The sequence below is a fragment of the Marmota marmota genome, unplaced genomic scaffold, assembly GCF_001458135.2.
Source record: "Marmota marmota marmota unplaced genomic scaffold, marMar, whole genome shotgun sequence".
NCBI lineage: Eukaryota > Metazoa > Chordata > Mammalia > Rodentia > Sciuridae > Marmota > Marmota marmota.
In genome coordinates this window covers 37,493,516-37,512,615 of record NW_026000229.1, presented here as the reverse complement: position 1 = coordinate 37,512,615, position 19,100 = coordinate 37,493,516, and the positions used below count along the sequence as shown (strand labels likewise).

The following is a 19,100-nucleotide window of genomic DNA, read 5'->3' as shown; positions in this document are numbered from 1 at the left end:
CCGCGCCCGGCTCCCAACCTTTTTTATATTTTATTTTGAAATAGAATATTATGACCTCACTAAATTGCTGAGGCTGGCTTCAAATTTGTGATCCTCCTGCCTCAGCCTACTGAGCTACTGGGATTACGGGTGTACACCACTGCATTCAGTATGATGCCTCTTTTTTCTTTTCTTTCTTTTTCTTTCTTGGGTTTTTTTTTTTTTTTGGCACTAGGTTTTGAACCCATGGACGTTTAACTACTGAGCCACATCCTCAGCTGTTTCTATTTTTTATTTTGAAACAGGGTCTTGCTAAATTGCTTAGGGCCTTCCTAAATTGCTGAGGCTGGCTTGGAACTTGCAATCCTCCTGCCTCAGCCTCCAGAGCAGCTGGGATTTTATAGGCATGCGCCATTGCCCCCGGCTTGTCATGCATTTTTGAAATGTTTCCTAGAATAAGAAGTGGATAAGAATGACATTCGGCTCTGAGACAGTGCCCTGAAACCATTATTTCTGGGCACTGTCCTCAAATGTTTAAATGGATTGTAACAAATGGTTTGACTTTTAGAGAGTGGTTCTACCCTCGCGGTTTATAGTGGAGGAAAGGATGGCTGGGCATGGTGGCACACGCCTGTAATCCCAGCAGCTCAAGCAGCTGAGGCAGGAGGATTGCAAGTTCAAAGCCTCAGCAAAGCTCCCTAGCCTCAGCAACCTAGGGAGGCTCCAAGCAACTCGGTGAGACCTTGTCCCTAAATAAAATACACAAAAGGGCTGGGATGTGGCCCAGTGGTTAAGCCCCTAAATTCAATCCCTGGTACGAAGGAGAAGGAGAAGGAGAGGAAGAAGGGAGAGGAAGAAGAGGAGGAAGAGGAGGAGGAAGAAGAAGAAGAAGAGAAGGAAGAAGAGGAGGAGGAGGAAAACATACATTTGAGGAAGGGAGAGGGGAGCTCAGAGAGGCTAGAGTGCTGGCCAACATTGGCTGAGTTGGATTCCATATCAGAGAAAAGAGGCCTTGAGGACTTGGTCAAGGAAGTCACTGGAAGCAGCATAGAGGGTGGTGGTTGGAAGAGCAAAGCCAGTCTTGGAGGGGCTCCAGGCACAGGTGGTGACCCCACTAAGGCAGAAAAAGAATAAGACTCCACTTGTCTTATTCTTTTTCTGTTGCTATAACTGAATACCACAGACTGGGTAATTTATAAATGTTAGGGTTTATCTAGCTTATGGTTCTGGAAGCTGGTAAATCTAAGATGAGGGCTTTTGTACTGGTGAGAATCTCTGCAGGGTTCTGAGGCAACATAAGGCATCACATGGTAACAGGGTGTACACAGGAGACATTAATGCTAGGCCCATTCTTGAGATAATCCATTAATACATAAATGGATTAATCCATTCACCAGGGCAGAATCGCATGACCTAAAGATCTTACCTGGTTCAATCTCTCTTTCTCTCTCTTTTTGTACTGTAGATTGAACACAGGGACACTTAACCACTGAGCTACATGCTAGTCTCCCTGTTTGTTGTTTTTTTTTTGTTGTTGTTGTTTGTTTGTTTTGTAGTTTGGTTAGAGACAGGGTCTCACTGAGTTGCTGAATGCCTCACTAAGTTGCTGAGGCTGGCTTTGAACTTGCTATCCTCCTACATCAGCCTCCTGAGCTGCTAGAATTATACACTTGTGCTATTGCACTTGGCCCAGCCCTTATTTTATTTTAAATTAAGTTAGTTCATATAGTTGTGAGTAGAATACCGAAACAAGCATTGATTTCATATATATACAAACAAAAAATAATACTTGCGCGCGCACACACACACACACACACACACACAGGTACTGGGAACTGAACCAAAAAGCATTCTACCATTGGGCTATACCCCCAGCCATTTTAGGCTACACTCCAAGGCACTTTTTAACTTATTTTGGGGGGACAGGATTTCACTAAGTTGTCCAGGTTGGTCTCAAACTTGCAATCCTCCTGTCTCAGCCTCCCAAGTCACTGAGATTATGGGCTTGTGCTAACACACCTTTTTGAATTTTGTTTTGTGGGAAAATCTCGTTCACATAAATCATTGATTGGAATGGAAGGAGGTTTGGTATAAAGCTGTTAACTCTATTATTTGACCCATTTCCAAGTTATATGCCCACAACAATAGTGACTTTTTTTCAGACAGTTAAAATCTGTTTAGGCTCTCAAATTTTATTCAAATTAAAGAACTGGAGGGCTGGGGCGGTAGCTTAGTGGTAGAGTGCTCACCTAGCATGCATGAGGCACTGGGTCCGATCCTCCGCACTACATAAAAATAAAAAAAATAAAGATATATATGTAGATAGATAGATAGATAGGTAGAGAACTGGAAACCATTTGATGCACAAAGGACTTGTTACCTAGTCATTGGTCTCTTTGTCAGGAACACCACCAGTAATTCAAGTGGTCTCTTCACTGAACTCCTTGGAGATTTTTATACTCCCTTGTTCCCCAATGCATCACAGGGTGGGGGTTTGGTGAGGTTTCACCATCATGCTGGGCAAGTGGTGACCTTTTGTTTTGTAATTTAGGAAGAGGAGTTAGAAAGGGGAACTACCATTTACTTTTGGGTATCTTCTGCTGCTGGGAACATTTAGGCAAGACCCCAAGGAAGCTGAGGTTCTAGAAACTGATTTCCTTAAAACTATTTTGTGCCCTGTGTCCCTTTGGAAATCCTTTCATGTCCCCTGTTAGAGGACCCCTGACCAGAGGATGCTCGTTTCCCATCTAGACAAGTGAAGCCACTGGTCCTACAGTCTTGGATGGGGGTGGGGAAGAGTTCAGGCTGGATAGACACATGCCTTGAGCAGGGCTTTAACCTTCACCCAGAGAGTAAAGGGATGACAGTAATGGGAAGGGGAGGCTTTTGAGAACTGGGGCTATTTGAGTAGATTTGGACACATCTAGAAAGAAACAGGAGGGGGAAAAAAAGATGTTCTGAGTGGGCCAAGGGCCTCCTTTTCTTCAGCGTATTTCAACCAGAGCCAAATATGTGCCAGGCCCTGTGCCAGGAGGTGGTGAGCAAGAGACACGCATCCCTGTCTGCGAAGAAAGAGAGACAGAGACAGAGAGACATCTGGCAAGAGGAGGAGGACCAGAGAAAGCAGGCATTCCAGAGGGTGCAAAATCCCAAGATCAAATACCAAAATGTCAAGAGGGTGTGGTGCATTCTAGGAACAGCCTTAGATCAGCAAGTCCCAGGCACTGAGTGATTAGTAAAGGTGGAATTTAACTGGGATGAGGCAAAGGACTGCTGGGTTTAAGTCTTTTAGCTACATTGTTAAATTGCAAAAATATATTATAATGGTTAAAATAAAAATTAAATTTAAAAATAAATCTAGCCAGGTATGGTGGCATACTCTATAATCCCAGCTGCTTGGGAGGAGAGGCAAGATGACCACAAGTTTGAGGCCAACCTAAAAAATTTAGCAAGACCCTGTTCCAAAAAAATAGTAAAATATATTTTAAAATATATAATATAAAATTAAATTAAATTTAAAAAATGGCTGGATATTGGGGCTGGGGGTGTGGCTCAGTGGTAGAGTGCTCACCTAGCTTATTTGAGGTGCTGGGTTCAATCCTCAGCACTACATAAAAATAAATACATAAAATAAAGGTATGTCCAACTACAACTAAAAATATATGTTTTAAGAAAATGGCTAATATATAGTTCAGTGGTAAAACACTTACCTGGCAAGTATGAGGCCCTGGGTGCAACCCCTACACACACACAAAAAAAGCCACATCTTATGAGGTGCAGTGGTAAACTGCTGTAATCCCAGTGGCTTGAGAGTGTGAGACAGGAAGATAGATAAGTTCAAAGGCAGCATCTGCAACTTAGCAAGGGCCTAAGCAACTCAGTGAGACCCTGGCTCTAAATAAAATATAAAAATGAGCTAGGGATGTGGCTCAGTGGTTAAGCACCCCTGGGTTCAATCCCTAGTACAAAAAAGAAAAGCCTAAACCTCCCATGCAGAATTTCAAAGGATTTGTATAAAGATTTCACATTCCAGGAAGCAAAACCCTCTACTACTTAAGTGCAGAGTGTGTCATGATTTCCTTCCAAAGAGAACAGCATGGAAAGTAGAACAAGAAAGTTTACAGTGGAAAGACCTGAAAAACGCTATCTTGGTCAGGTGATCAGAAACAATATCAACAGTGATAAGTCATATGATATGATGATAATGGTATTTTACCTCCTCCACATCCATAAATAACCCAAGACAAACATGAAAAACAAAACAGTGAAATTCTAATAGAGAGTATCCTACAAAATACACACTCATCAAGATAATTGATGGCCTGGGTTTGGGCCCCAGCACTGGGAAAAATAAATAAAATCATCAAGGTTGTCAAAAACAAGAAAAATGGTTCCATTCCCAGTACTAAAAAAATAAAAATAAAAAACAAGGAAAATGTGTCAGGTACAGTGACGCACACCTGAAATTCTGGTTAATTACTGGGGAGGCTGATGGAGAAGGATCACAAGTTCAAGGCCACCCTGGGCTAATTAAGCCCTGTCTCAATTTAAAAATAAAAAGTAAAAGTTCTTGGGATGTAGCTCAATGGTAGAGCCTAGTATGTGTGAGGCCCTGGGTTCCATCCCCAGTACTAAAAAACAAAACAAAAAAACCAAAAATAAGGAAAATCTGAAAAACTGCCACAATTCAAGAGAAGCTTAAGCAAATATGACATCTAAATATAAAGTGGTATCCTGGATGGGATTCTGAACCAGAAAAGAGATATTGGGGGGTAAAAACTAAAGAAATCTGAAGATAGTATCAATTTAATTAATATTAACTTATCTATATTAGTTTATTAATTTTGACATAAGTAACACACTAATGTAAGATATCATAAGAGAAACTGTATGTGAGGTATATGGGAACTCTCTGTACTATTTTCCATTTTTTTCTGTTAATCTAAAACCATTTTTTAAAAAAATCTATGCCTGGAAGTGTAGGACATAGTTCAGTAGTAGAGCACTTGCCTACTGTGTCTGAGACCCTAAATTTAATCCCTAGCACAAGCAAGCAAAGAGGGAGGGAGAGAGGAGGAAGGAGGGAAGGAAGGAAGAACACGTAGTCTTTAATTAAATCAATTGAATCATTCCTTTTGGTCTGGGTCTGAATTTGGTCAAGAGTTACAATTCATAGTTAACTTGCATTGAGTCCTTTCTTCCTTCCTTCCTTCCTTCCTTCCTTCCTTTCTTTTTTAATTTTAAGTTCTGGGAATTGAGCCCAGGGACACTCTACCACTGAGTCCTTTTTATTGTTTATTTTGAGGTGGGGGTCTTCCTGTGTTTTCAAGGCCAGCATTGAATTTGGCATCCTCCTGTCTCAGCCTCTGGAGTCTTGGTAATTGCAGGCTACTGCACCCACAGTGCTATTAAAATGGATTTACTTATTTCACAAATGTAGAAATGAGGCAGGAGATAGTTCATTCATGCAAATGTTCAACGATAAATACTTACTAGTAAGTTGGTGACTGCCCTGGAAAGAGTTTACCCATGGTTCTGGGGCTTCCCCAGTAAGTATCCTACAGGTGTCATGGGCAACTGTCCAGGATGAGCTCAGTCATGTAACCTCCACCCAATTCTACACAGTTCCTCTCCTACCACAGACAATGGTGTCAATGCCACCATTTGCCAGGTCTCTCTAAAGAGCTGCCCTGCACTTTTTTTTTTTTTTTAGTATTTTTTTAGTTGTAGATGGACATGAGACATTTATTTATTTGTTTATTTAATTATTATTATTATTATTTTATGTGGTGCCGATAATCCAACCCAGTGCCAACCCATGTTCTAGGCAAGTGCTCTGCCACTGAGCCACAACCCCAGCCCCTGCACTTTTCTTTTACCCTCCACCTCTAACTTGCCACTAAGTCTAGGAACATTTTCTTATAAATGTCTTCCCTGTCTTTCTAGCCTACTCTTTCCCCTGTTTGGAACCTCACAGTTTCTCTGTCTCTGCCTTAGATCCGATCCCTCCTGGGGTGAGCTCCACCCAAGCCACCACCCATCTTTCTATAACCCACATCAGATGATTTCATTCCCTTCTGATGGCCCATTCCATAGCTACCACAACCTAGTCATGGCCCATCCCATTTCAGTCCCCTGCTCCCTAGCACTCCAGCTTTTAACTCCCAAACATTACCCCCACATTGTTTGCAGGACTTGCTTTTGGTTTTTAAAGCCTACATAATGCCTTTCCTTCTTTGTCTTTGGAGATTATATGTGTACTTCAAATCGTAGCTCAAATTCAACTGCTTTCATACTCAAATTCTTGTTGGCCAAACAATCAATCAGCCCTTACCTGTCTTATGGCACCCACCAAACTGACTCTGAGGACTAAAGACCAGTAGACCCACATCTCCAGCTGAGAGTTCCCTAAGGTACCTGTGTAGTCCCATGTTCAGAGATGTCTGAATTACTTCTTACTATCAGTTTGTTACGTATCAAAGCAAAATGCCCATACTTCATAATTGGGTGCCCCCAAGTGGCCAGGATAAGAAAAGTCATAGCAGTTCTGAGGGGTACAGGGAGGCTTCACAGAGAAGGTGGATTTGAGAAGTACCACATTTAGAGTTTATTGAGCTCGTGTTGCATGTTAGATATTACACTATAGCAATGAGCTTTCACCTAGATCACCTCATTTACTCCTCAAACAGACGTACTGGGTATGTATTCTATGTTTCTGTAGAGGAGGCAACTGAGGTTAAGACCATCTGCTATGTAGTAGCATAGCTACTTAGTGGCTGAACAGGGATAAGAAGGCTGATCTCTGGTTCCTACTCCATAGTACAGCCAAAGGATTGAAGGATGAGCATGTAGAGGTGGATTTCTGTAACCAGCCCACCAAGCAGAATGTAGAATCTATAGCAAGCAAGGTTCACCTAGGCCCCACCCCATACAAACCAGAGAGTTGTGGACACAGGACAGTGATGAAGTGGCTGGAAGTACTCTGTGTCCCTGAGACAACCCTCATAGGTATGCTGGCCTTCAACTGCTAATGTACTTCATGCAACATGGACATTCCCATGCTCTGTCCAAACCTGAAGGCAGATGGCAGGTGATATGGGGTGGAGCTTTATGCATGGGGCAGGGCAGCCCCCTGCCTGGATCACTTTTCCCAAGGTGGAAACCTCTTGCTTACCATCCAGCTTTGAAACCTCCCTCCTCCAATCTGGGGCCTCCTTCTGGAAAGTGATGTCACAACCGCAGGTTTGGGCAGGAAAAGTAGGACCCTGGTATAGTGGGAAGCATCCTAGACAGTTTATCCTTTTAATCCCTCCAGAGCCAGTACATTGCCAGGCTCTGATAGCCCTCAGTAGGAGTTGCAGGGGTGTCACAGTTCTGGCTGGAAAGTTCAGCAAGAATGTAAGGTATAGTGCAAACCTGCATGCCTTTGAGAGTGAAAGGGCACTTTTCATTTTTAGGATGGGGTTACCTGCAAAAGTGAGGGCAGCTGTGACCCTGGCTGAAAGCCTTTCACTTTAGCAAGGGGGCCCCAGAAGGAGACAGATTTCATCTGGGTCACCTAGGCAGATGGAAGACAGAAACCCAAATGTAGTGGCACTTGAGCCCTCAAACTTTTTTTTTTTTTTTTTGGTACCAGAGATTGAACCCAGGGGTGCTTAACCTCTGAACCACATCCCCAGTCCTTTTTAATATTTTATTTAGAAACAGGGTCTTGCTAAATTGCTTAGGGCCTCACTCAGTTGCTGAGGCTGGCTTTTAACTCCCCATCCTCTGCCTCAGTCTACCCAGCATCTTGGATTGCAGATGTGCACCGCCACACCTGGTCCAAGCCCTCAAATTTCTGGGCCTTAGGATTACTTCTCTGACTTTGGCTAGTGGCTCTCACCTTTTCCACCACCTCCATTTGTCCTTCATTCCTGCTAGGCCTTTTGGGTATATGTTCCTTGCTCCTCCATGTTCCCACAGACTTGTGGCCACGTCGCTGGCCACGCACCATGAGGCCAGAGACCTTGGTTGGTTTGTTCTCTCTGCCATGTCCCCAGAACCTGGCACAGAGGGATGCTCATTTGTGGATCGAGTGACCTTATGCATAAGTGATCTCAATCACTTCTAATATTAATGATCTATTTATTGGTCCACCGCAGCTACCAAGACAGGGTCTTGCTAAGTTGCCACTTAAACTTGCCAAGACAAGACTGGCCTCAAACTTGCTACTACCCCCCCCCTCCCCGCGCCGTCTCAGTCTCTCAACTAACTGGGATCACCGCCACTTCGCCCCGCTTTGCCTGTGTCGTGTGAAGGTAGACAAAAATAATGATTAGATTAAGGACCAGGAGGTCCTAGGGAGGGTATCTAGGGCGCGGGCTGTTGGAGAGGCTGAGGAGACAATCTGAGAAGGGGAAGCCTGGCCTTGAGAGCTGCGAAACCGCTACACTGAGGCTGGATTGCGCGGGGAGCGTCAGGAAAGGGGCTGAGAAAGCCGGGACTTCCCCCTAGTGCCGAGACCCGGAACTGCAGCAGTGCCTGGAGGGAGGGGCTTGCGGAGGCAGGGCACGCCCACCAGCCGGCAGCGCTCGGGCCACTAGGGGCCCACTCGCCTTGGCCCCACCCCGCCCTCGCAGCCCCTGCGGCGCCTGCGGGTGGAGGCCTGGCTGCTGACTGCTCCCGCAAACGCGGGGCTCTGAGAACCCGGAAGTTACGCCATAGGCGCGCGCCAGGGGAGCGGGAGTCAGCTGAGCTGCTGGGTGAGGTTGGGGGATCGGCTAAGGGGAGTTTGTGATCACTTGGGGGCCGAGTGGGGTGCAAGATTGCTCCAGATTCAAGGGGAAGGACTCTCCCACCTTCTTTCTCTATAAGGCTAGAGCGAGAACGTCCTAGGAGGCCGCGGTGGCTGGTTCCCAGGATCTGTCAGAGGCTGGGGACTCGCAGCTTCCAGTCGGGGGCGACGGGGATCCCTGGGGGCAGCCCAGTCGTGATCTCCGCGCCCCGGACGAAGGACCCAGAGGTAGAACACCATGGCGTCCATCCTGGATGAGTATGAGGACTCGCTGTCGCGCTCCGCTGTCTTGCAACCCGGCTGCCCTAATGTGGCGATCCCCCACTCGGGTAAGAAAGAGAGGGGCGCCGATGCCCCCTTTCGGCACCTTTGGGGCATGAGCGGGAAGGGCGGCTCCAAAAGCTCGGAATCACCTCCGGAACTTGAATTTTGCGACTCCTTATTTTCCTCCAGCTCTCTTGGCTCCCAGCTGGCCAATGGTGGAAGTTTGAAAGAGCCATAAGAGCAGCCGCATGATCTAGGGCCTGCCACTAGGGTACTTTCTAAAGAGAGAAGTGGGGCTCAGTTAAGGAAATACTTGCCTACAGGGCCGCAGTTGAGCTGTTGGGAGAATCGAAAATAGAATACAGGTTTTTCCTGATACCTGATTTTTCTGCTTTCCCACCAGACCCGAGTGAGAATAGGATAATGAAATTTGTGGAAGAGGAATGTTGTAGAAGGAGGGATGGTCCTAAAGGGAATTTGTCACTGATCTGGGAGAAATGGAGATGAGATATTTTTGGCCTTAGCTACAGCTGTGTTCAGGGAAATTTTTGTAGAAAGTAGTGCAGAGTTGGCAGAAAGCTGGTCACATTTTGAGCAATTGTCTAGTGAGAAAACTGCTGCAGTTTTGTTAACACCAATGATTGGAGCGGTTCCCCAGGGCTCCCTCTGCCTTCAGGCTTCTGAAAACTCACTGTTTTTTCACTACTGCATGTTCAGGGAGGAGATAGATAATGGAGTTGGGATTAAGCTAAACAGGGGTTGTGGGACCAAAGACTGATAAAAGAGAATGCTCAAATCAACTCCCTGTAAGACTCACACCCTCCTCCCCTCCCATTACCACTGGAACTAGGTACATCCTGCTGTAATAGCATCTCAGGTGATCAAGAATCAAACACTCCCTGCTGTCAGAAGTGTGAGAAGAGGCCAAGACCCTTACAACAAACAACTTGATCTCAAACTATTTGTTAATCAAAGTGTGGGTGGGGAGGAACTACTGGGAGAATGTCATGTAGCACTGATGTTTCTTGGGTTTTTTTGTTTGGTTTTGTTGCCTGTCTCTTCCATAACTAGTGTTTTCTAAACTTCTCACCTGTAGGGTATGTGAATGCCCAGCTGGAGAAGGAAGTGCCCATTTTCACAAAGCAGCGCATTGACTTTACTCCTTCTGAGCGTATCACCAGTCTTGTGGTCTCCTGCAATCAGCTTTGCATGAGCCTGGGCAAGGATTCACTGCTCCGGTAATTTAGATCCCAAAAGTTTTTGCAATAGGGAATGGAAGGGTATTAGTTGGGGCCTTTCTTTCACTCCGGGCAAGGGAAGCAGTGGATTTGGAATTTTAAGGATGTGTTCTATTTGTTCCTGAACCAACATAGTGTAGTAGTAGTAGTAGCTAAGAATCAGACAGACATATTCAGATTCCAGCGGTGCCACTTAGGAGCTATGGAATTTTTTTTTTTTTTTTTTTTTCAGTAGTAGGGATTGAGCAGAGAGGCACTTTATCATTAAGTTACATCCCTACCCACCTCCTTTTTACTTTTTATTTTGAGATAGGGTCTTGTTAAATTGCCTAGGCTGACTTTGAACTTGCAGTCTTTCTTCCTCAGCCTCCCGAGTAGCTGGGATTACAGTTATGCCCCACTATGCCTAGTCCCAGCTATGAGATCATTTTTTGGAGGGCAGGTACCAGGAATTGAATTCAGGAGCACTTGACCACTGAGCCACATCCCCAGCCCTATTTTGTATTTTATTTAAAGACAAGGTCTCACTGAGTTGCTTATCACCTCGCCATTGCTGGAGTTGGCTTTGAACTCATGATCCTCCTGTCTCAGCCTCCCAAGCTATTGGGATTACAGGCGTGTGCCACTGTGCCCAACTCCAGCTATGGAATCTTTAGCAAGTCACCTAATCTCTCTAAACATGGTCCTTCATGTCCTTCATCTGTTAAATATAGCTCTAGCTTACAAGTTGGTCACAGTGGTCTTGGAACAATCTATAGAGTCCTGAAGTATATCCACTAGAAATAGAAATAATATATGACAAAAGTGTCATCAAAATTGTTTATCTATCTAGAAAACCATCTTGGGTAAACAGAGCCTCTCTCTCACAAGATGAATTCTAGCCAGGTGCTGTGGCACACGCCTATAATCCCAGTGGCCCTGGAGGCTGAGGCAGAAGGATTTCAAGTTCAAAGCAGTCTTAGCAAAAAGTGCACTGCTAGGCAACTCAGTGAGACCCTGTCTCTAAATAAAATACAAAATAGGGCTGGGGATGTGGCTCAGTGGTCAAGTGCCCCTGAGTTCAATCCTTTGTACTCCAAAACCAAAACAAAGCCAAAAAAAACAGCTACACCTGTTAACTAATGGAATGTTCATGAAATATCACTAATTGACGAAAGCACATTACAAATTAATACACATATGAAGGCTTTTTTGGTAATAACATCAACAAAAACCTATTTATATTATAAACATGAAAAAAGATGTTAGCATCAATTTTCTAGATTGGGAATGATGTTTGAAAAGCAAATCATTACCTTTTTCTTTATGCGTATTTATATTAACTCTTTAGTGAGAATAAGCATATAACTTGGAAAGGATTTAATTAGAAAAATATAATTTAAATGGATACATTCAAAGTTATTTTGAAGATTGAGATAATACTAGATTAAATTCTTGGTATAGTGCTTGATATATAGAAAGTGCTCAGTAACCACCAGCAACTCTGTTTTTCTCATCTTACCCCAGCAGTCTGGGATAAGCCTCCCATATGCACTGGAGATCTTTTTTCCTTTAAAAGTATAGATGGACATAACACCTTTATTTTATTTATTTATTTATTTATTTATTTATTTATTTATTTTTTATGTAGTATCTGAGGATTGAACCCAGTGCCTCACAGGTGCTAGGCAAGCACTCTACCACTGAGCCACAACCACAGCCCCACACTGGAGATCTTTTGAGCATAGGGGAAAGACTTCTCAGAATGAAGTGGGAGATTTCTCAGAATTGAGGGTTCTTAATAGGATCTATGTTTCAGGGTTCTCTTGGGATTGTATTCAGAATTTTGGTGTATATGTAGATTTCAGGGAAGAATGACTATGACTTTTACCAGAGAATTTCACAATCCAAAAGAGGATCTTCCCTTCTTTAGAGTGATACTGTGGCTCTTATCCCCACAGCATTGACCTGGGCAAAGCAAGTGAACCCAACCATGTAGAGTTGGGGCGTAAGGATGATGCTAAAGTTCACAAGATGTTCCTGGACCATACTGGTAAGTGGTGGTGAAGATCTGACAGGGACTTCTGGGTCAGTCACTGCCTGGGAGGGTGGGATCTGAGGAGGGAAGGGGCCAGGAGGGGGCTAAGGGTGGAAATGGCAGCATCCTCTAGGATGCCATATTCTGCCCTCTCCAGGCTCTCATCTGCTGATTGCTCTGAGCAGCACTGAGGTCCTCTATGTGAACCGTAATGGACAGAAAGTACGACCACTAGCACGCTGGAAAGGACAGCTGGTGGAGAGTGTAGGTTGGAACAAGGCACTGGGCACTGAGAGTAGCACTGGACCCATCCTGGTTGGCACTGCTCAAGGCCAGATCTTTGAAGCAGAGCTTTCAGCCAGTGAGGGTGGACTTTTTGGCCCTGCTCCAGATCTCTACTTCCGTCCATTGTATGTGCTAAATGAAGAAGGGGGCCCAGCACCTGTGTGTTCCCTTGAGGCTGAACGGGGCCCTGATGGCCGGGGCTTTGTTATTGCTACCACTCGGCAGCGCCTCTTCCAGTTCATAGGCCGAGCAGCAGAGGGGGCTGAGGCCCAGGGCTTCTCAGGGCTTTTTGCTGCCTACACAGATCACCCACCACCATTCCGTGAGTTTCCCAGTAACCTGGGTTACAGCGAGTTGGCCTTCTATACCCCCAAGCTGCGCTCTGCACCCCGGGCTTTTGCCTGGATGATGGGGGATGGCGTGTTGTATGGCTCATTGGACTGTGGCCGGCCTGACTCCCTTCTGAGTGAGGAGCGAGTCTGGGAATACCCTGAGGGAGTAGGTCCCGGGGCCAGCCCACCCTTAGCCATCGTCTTGACACAGTTCCACTTCCTGTTGCTGCTGGCCGACCGGGTGGAGGCAGTGTGCACACTGACTGGGCAGGTGGTGCTGCGGGATCACTTTCTGGAGAAGTTTGGGCCACTCAAACACATGGTGAAAGACTCCTCCACAGGCCAGCTCTGGGCCTACACTGAGCGCGCTGTCTTCCGCTACCATGTGCAGCGTGAAGCCCGGGATGTCTGGCGCACCTACCTGGACATGAACCGCTTTGACCTGGCCAAGGAATATTGTCGAGAGCGGCCTGACTGCCTGGACACAGTCCTGGCCCGGGAGGCTGACTTCTGCTTTCGCCAGCATCGCTACCTGGAGAGTGCCCGCTGCTATGCCCTGACCCAGAGCTACTTTGAGGAGATTGCCCTTAAGTTCTTGGAGGCCCGACAGGAGGAGGCTCTAGCTGAGTTCCTGCAGCGAAAACTGGCCAGTTTGAAGCCATCCGAGCGAACCCAGGCCACACTGCTGACCACCTGGCTGACAGAGCTCTACCTGAGCCGGCTTGGGGCCCTGCAGGGTGACCCCGAGGCTCTGAATCTCTACCGGGAAACACGGGAGCGTTTCCGTGCCTTCCTCATCAGCCCTCGCCACAAGGAGTGGCTGTTTGCCAGCCGGGCCTCTATTCATGAGCTGCTTGCCAGTCATGGGGACACGGAACACATGGTATACTTTGCAGTGATCATGCAGGACTATGAGCGGGTGGTGGCATACCACTGCCAGCACGAGGCCTATGAGGAGGCCTTGGCTGTGCTTTCTCGCCACCGTGACCCCCAGCTTTTCTACAAGTTCTCACCCATTCTCATTCGTCACATCCCTCGCCAGCTGGTAGACGCCTGGATTGAGCTGGGCAACCGGCTGGATGCCCGGCAGCTCATCCCTGCCCTGGTGAACTATAGCCAGGGTGGAGAGACCCAGCAGGTGAGCCAGGCCATCCGCTACATGGAATTCTGTGTGAATGTGCTCGGGGAGACTGAGCAGGCCATTCACAACTACCTGCTGTCACTGTATGCCCGTGGCCAGCCAGCCTCGCTGCTGGCCTACCTGGAGCAGGCTGGGGCCAGCCCACATCGTGTACATTATGATCTCAAGTATGCGCTGCGGCTCTGTGCTGAGCATGGCCATCACCGTGCTTGTGTCCATGTCTACAAAGTGCTGGAACTATATGAGGAAGCTGTGGATCTAGCCTTGCAGGTAAGTCTTGTCCCCAGTCAGGAGAGGAACCTGGAGAGCAGTAGGTTCAGAGACTGAAGGGTTGGCAGGGGACAAGGCTAGAGGGTGCTGGCTTCTCTCCCAGAGAGGTGCTATGCTATAGAATCTAAGGACATGGACTCTATAGAGCTCTGCCATTTTTTAAACTGTGTGACCTTGGGCTAATTTCTGAACCTTTTTATGCATCAGGTTATTCAGCTATAAAATGGGAGTAATTAGTTAGAGTTCTTTTTACCTCATAATGTACTGCATGAGAAAAGCACTCAGGGGCTGGGGTTGTAGCTCAGTGGTAGAGCGCTCACCTAGCATGTGTGAGGCCCTGGATTCGATCCTCAGCATCACATAAAGATAAACAAACGGGGCTAGGGATGTGGCTCAAGTGGTAGCGCGCTCACCTGGCATGCGTGCGGCCCGGGTTCAATCCTCAGCACCACATACAAACAAGATGTTGTGTCTGCCAAAAACTAAAATGTAAATAAAATATTTAAAAAAAAAGAAAAAGATTACAGATCAGGGCTGAGAGTATAGCTTAGTCAGTAGAGTGCTTATTTAAAAAAAAAAAAAAAGAAACAAAAAGGTATTGTGTTCATCTACAACTAAAAAAATATTTAAAAAAAGAAAGGAAAAAAGAGCGCTCAGAACAATGCCTGGCACATACATATGAGTAGAAGGAGAAGCTGCTGAGTTACCTTTCTCAAATTATGAATTACACTTGCCTTAGGATCAAATGAAATGCTATTTAATATGTAAATTCCTGGGCCTGAACCCAGAATTTACTGAATCAGAATGTCTGAGGATAGGACTCAAAAATCAATATTTTTAACATGTTCCCCAAGTAATTTTTAAATTCTCTGAAATTGGATCCCTACCAACATAAGTAGATTCTTTTTTATAGCTGTGACAGGAACAGGCCCATTACTGGCTCTGGTTCTCCGTGGGCATCTGTCTATCTTGTAGTCTCTTTCCTGGGTGAGGAGGGGGCTTGACCCTAACACCCCCAGTTTCCCCACAGGTAGACGTGGACCTGGCCAAGCAGTGTGCAGACTTGCCTGAGGAGGATGAGGAACTACGAAAGAAGCTGTGGCTGAAGATTGCTCGGCATGTGGTGCAGGAGGAGGAAGATGTGCAGACAGCCATGGCCTGCCTGGCCAGCTGCCCCCTGCTCAAGATCGAGGATGTGCTACCCTTCTTTCCTGATTTTGTCACCATTGACCACTTCAAGGAGGCGATCTGTAGCTCACTTAAGGCCTATAACCATCATATCCAGGAGCTGCAGCGAGAAATGGAAGAGGCCACAGCCAGTGCCCAGCGCATTCGGAGAGACCTGCAGGAGCTACGGGGCCGCTATGGCACTGTGGAGCCCCAGGACAAATGCGCCACTTGTGATTTCCCTCTGCTTAACCGCCCTTTTTACCTTTTTCTCTGTGGTCACATGTTCCACGCTGACTGCCTACTGCAGGCCGTGCGGCCTGGCCTGCCTGCCTATAAGCAGGCCCGGCTTGAGGAGCTGCAGCGGAAGCTGGGGGCTGCACCCCCACCAGCCAAGGGCTCTGCCCAAGCCAAGGAGGCTGAGGGTGGGGCTGCAGCAGGCGGGCCCAGCCGAGAGCAGCTCAGAGCTGATCTAGATGAACTGGTGGCTGCTGAGTGCGTATACTGTGGGGAGCTGATGATCCGCTCTATTGACCGGCCCTTCATTGACCCCCAGCGCTATGAGGAGGAGCATCTGAGCTGGCTGTAGAAGGGTGTCCTGTGAAGAATGGGCAGGCATGGGGAGCTGCTACTTGGCCCTCTTGGGAAGGCCACACCCTGTCTGTGCTCAGTCATCTGTGGTTATGTTGGGGAGTGGGAATAGAACTGTCATCCTGAAGTGTCAGGGGAGAGGGCATTCTGCCAGCTGCCTGCTGTGCTTCAGACCCACCTTAGAACTGCTGTTACTCAGGCCATCAGCCTGGAGAGGTCAGAAACTGGATCCACTCCCACTCCTGTATCTAACAGTTCCTTTGTCCTTGTCACTCCCCACCCTGTTTATCTTCTGGATTGCGAGTACCCTTCTTTCTTTGCTTTGTGGCCTCTGGACTCCCAACCTTTCTCTGTCAGAGAAAGCCTCCTCTTCTCTCTGCCCCAGGTGTACCAGAAGTGAAAAGATAGCCCTCCCACTTCCTGAGCTCTGGTGGGGAAGGTTGTACTAATGATGGCCCTGGTGCACACTCTGGACCTCCACTATGAGGGGCACCCTGGGGCTGGGGACCTCATAGAAGACATTGGGAGAGCATTAAAATGTCTGCACTGCATTGGTGGCGCTGGAGTTGATGGCTTTGTTGATGCTAAGCTTAATGATGTAGGAGGGGCTGGGATGCCACAAGGAGTCTGCCAGGGCCCTGCAGACCTTCAAGCCATGGCACATGGTCCTTCACCTGGAGATGAAAACAGGAAGATCTTGTCAGATTCTGCTTTCTTCCTTGTCTCCCTCCTCTATCTTTGACTCAGTTGAGGATTATATTATAGCCCATCATTTTAAATCACAGAGTTCCCTCTGGCCAACAGGTGGTGCTGCTGCCCACAGAATCCATCCAACTCAATCAACTTGGAGCACTGGTTTCTCAAGTCATTGGTACTTCCTCATCTATTCCCTACCTGGTGGCCCCAAGAATTTTCTGGAAATCTCCACTGGTTAATCAGTTAACCCTAAACCCCTTGTTCTTCCCTCCACTGTCCTATACATGCTAGATTTTACTTGCCCTCTCCCAACTTGGATACCTGCCTTCACTGCTTCTGCCTTGGCTTTGCTACTGCCATTATTCACGGCATTTGGCTTTTCTCCTCACCTTGCTCCTGTGACATGCCCCTTCTCCCAGATTATACTTTCTTATTTGGAGCTGGAGGCCAAGTCCTGGGGAGTCCTAGAGCAGGGCCTTCCAGTGAAAGCAGTTCAGCACCTTTTGCTCAGTGGACAGTCCCACCCTCAGCCTCTTGCTAGGCTCTGGGTATGATCTATCCACTGGCCCATATTGGTAGAAAATAATGTGTTCCTGGAATCATGCTGGAATCAAACTCACCTAGCTGCAAATGTTCCTGTCTCTTCTCCAGCCTAATCCTTTCCTAGGAGTTTTATCTCCCACAATCCTGGTTGAATCACCCTCCTGAGTTCCCTAACCTCTAGAATAGAATCTCTTTATAGTCTCTGCCAACTGAGAGGGGTGGAAGCTGCCCATTTAATGACTCCCAGGCTCCCAACTTTCCCCAGAAGCAAGAGTAGGAGCAGATAGAGGAGAGGGGTCCCATTGTGGGGGACCTAATCCCTTAAACCGTTCCAAGAAGATTTGAGGGGCTCCTCTCCTCTGTATGTAGCCTAAGGCTCCCTCATACCTACATGTAACTAAAGGAGGGCTCAGGGGATTCCCTTTTCCCTACTGTCAATGAATACTGAGTATAAAACCTTGGTCTGCCACTGGTGTGGTCAGTTGCTTACTTAGCTAAAACAGCTTGGGATTTCTGTCCTTGTACATAATGGGTGCCTAATACATGTTAGTTAAACAAATACTGCCCTATTGCTCCCCACTCCCAGAGGGCTTGGCTAAAGCAGCCTGGGATGCTCCTGCCCCTTCTGTCTTCTTCTAAGTGAGCCCATCTGGTCCTAGGCTTTTTCCTCTTTCCTGGGAAAAGGCCCCAGGCTTCTCTGGCACTAACAGAAGGGGTTCCGGTGAGTCAGGGCAACGGGAAGCCACAGCTTTTAGATCCCTGGAAATCAAGCAAGGCTTGGAATGGAGCGCAGAGAAGGTCCTCAGAACTTTGGCCCTAAGCCTGGGGGAGGGCCAAAAGTGTATGTGTATGTGGGGGGGTGTTAGCAGCTGTGTGGGCAGGGGCCAAGATGAATGAGCTGCTCCTGGAGCCGTCACTGGAAATAGGAGGAGTGGCCACAGGCAGTGACGCTGGGACTAGGGCAGGAGGCCTGTAAACAAGGAAGCCACCTGGGGGAGATACAGGGCGGCCACTGGTCCTGAAGAGCAGGTGCTTCCTGAGGCCCGCCCTTGAGAGGGCCCTAGGGGCCGCTGGGATCAGTCGCCCTCCGGCACTAGGAGGCGCTGTCTACTGGCATTCCCGAACCCATCGCTCCCTACCGCAGCTTCTGGGGGAGTGGTCACCGGAGGGTGTGCCCGCTGGTTGTCCCTGGCCCCGCCGACCCGCCCTCCCTCCTCCTGTTCCCAAGGCAGACCAGCCAAGGGCACCAGCCCTGACAGGCGCGGGGTTCAGCCTGGCCAGCCTAGATGTGAGCTCATTCCTCCCGAGACCACCGATTCTTGGGTTCCTGCCCCTCCTCCCAAGGCCCGGGTCGCTTGCCGAGGGCCTGGCATCAACCTTATTGGTTGGGAGGGGGCTCTGAGGCCACCAGTCTGCAGGCTGCCCTTGACGCTGCCCCCCTGGCGCCAGGGAAACAAAAGGTTAGGGGCCCAGAGGGAGTTATCTGGCCCCACCACCCCCGGGTGGGGGGAGGGGGCCTGAAGGGGCACACCTCCTCGCCACTCCCGCAGCTCTGATTCTTCGAGACACTTTCACAGGCGGAAATTCCCAGAGGTCAGAGGAGGGAAACGGTTAATTCCTTTTATTCAATGGGTCCCCCCTACACGCCTCCCCCAACTTCCTCTCTCCACTTCCCGCCCCCCCCTGTGTGAACAGGAAGTGGAGAGGAAAAGGCTCTGAGCAGAGCAGCTGGGATCAGGAGGCAGGGAGTGGGCTGCAGGCTTGATGCCAGCCCTGCCCTTCATGGTTGCTTGCTGGAGAG

At 47.8% G+C, this 19,100-nt stretch overlaps 1 protein-coding gene across 1 annotated transcript; it reads left to right on the top strand.

The window, feature by feature from the left end:
* The first annotated feature begins 8,578 nt into the window (after positions 1–8,578).
* Positions 8,579–16,611, top strand: Vps18 (VPS18 core subunit of CORVET and HOPS complexes). Its single transcript, XM_015480811.2, has 6 exons — positions 8,579–8,723; positions 8,836–9,084; positions 10,116–10,257; positions 12,198–12,289; positions 12,432–14,302; positions 15,333–16,611. The coding sequence occupies exons 2-6, from the start codon at positions 8,994–8,996 to the stop codon at positions 16,056–16,058; spliced, it is 2,922 nt and encodes a 973-aa protein (XP_015336297.1). The 5' UTR covers positions 8,579–8,723; positions 8,836–8,993; the 3' UTR covers positions 16,059–16,611.
* Positions 16,612–19,100: the final 2,489 nt, after the last annotated feature.

Excerpts from the sequence above, each read along its gene's own strand:
- Vps18 (XM_015480811.2), top strand. The coding sequence starts at position 8,994 with ATGGCGTCCATCCTGGATGAGTATGAGGACTCGCTGTCGCGCTCCGCT. Across the intron at positions 9,085-10,115 it reads TGTGGCGATCCCCCACTCGG|GGTATGTGAATGCCCAGCTG; the intron begins GTAAGAAAGAGA and ends TCTCACCTGTAG. Across the intron at positions 14,303-15,332 it reads CTGTGGATCTAGCCTTGCAG|GTAGACGTGGACCTGGCCAA; the intron begins GTAAGTCTTGTC and ends GTTTCCCCACAG.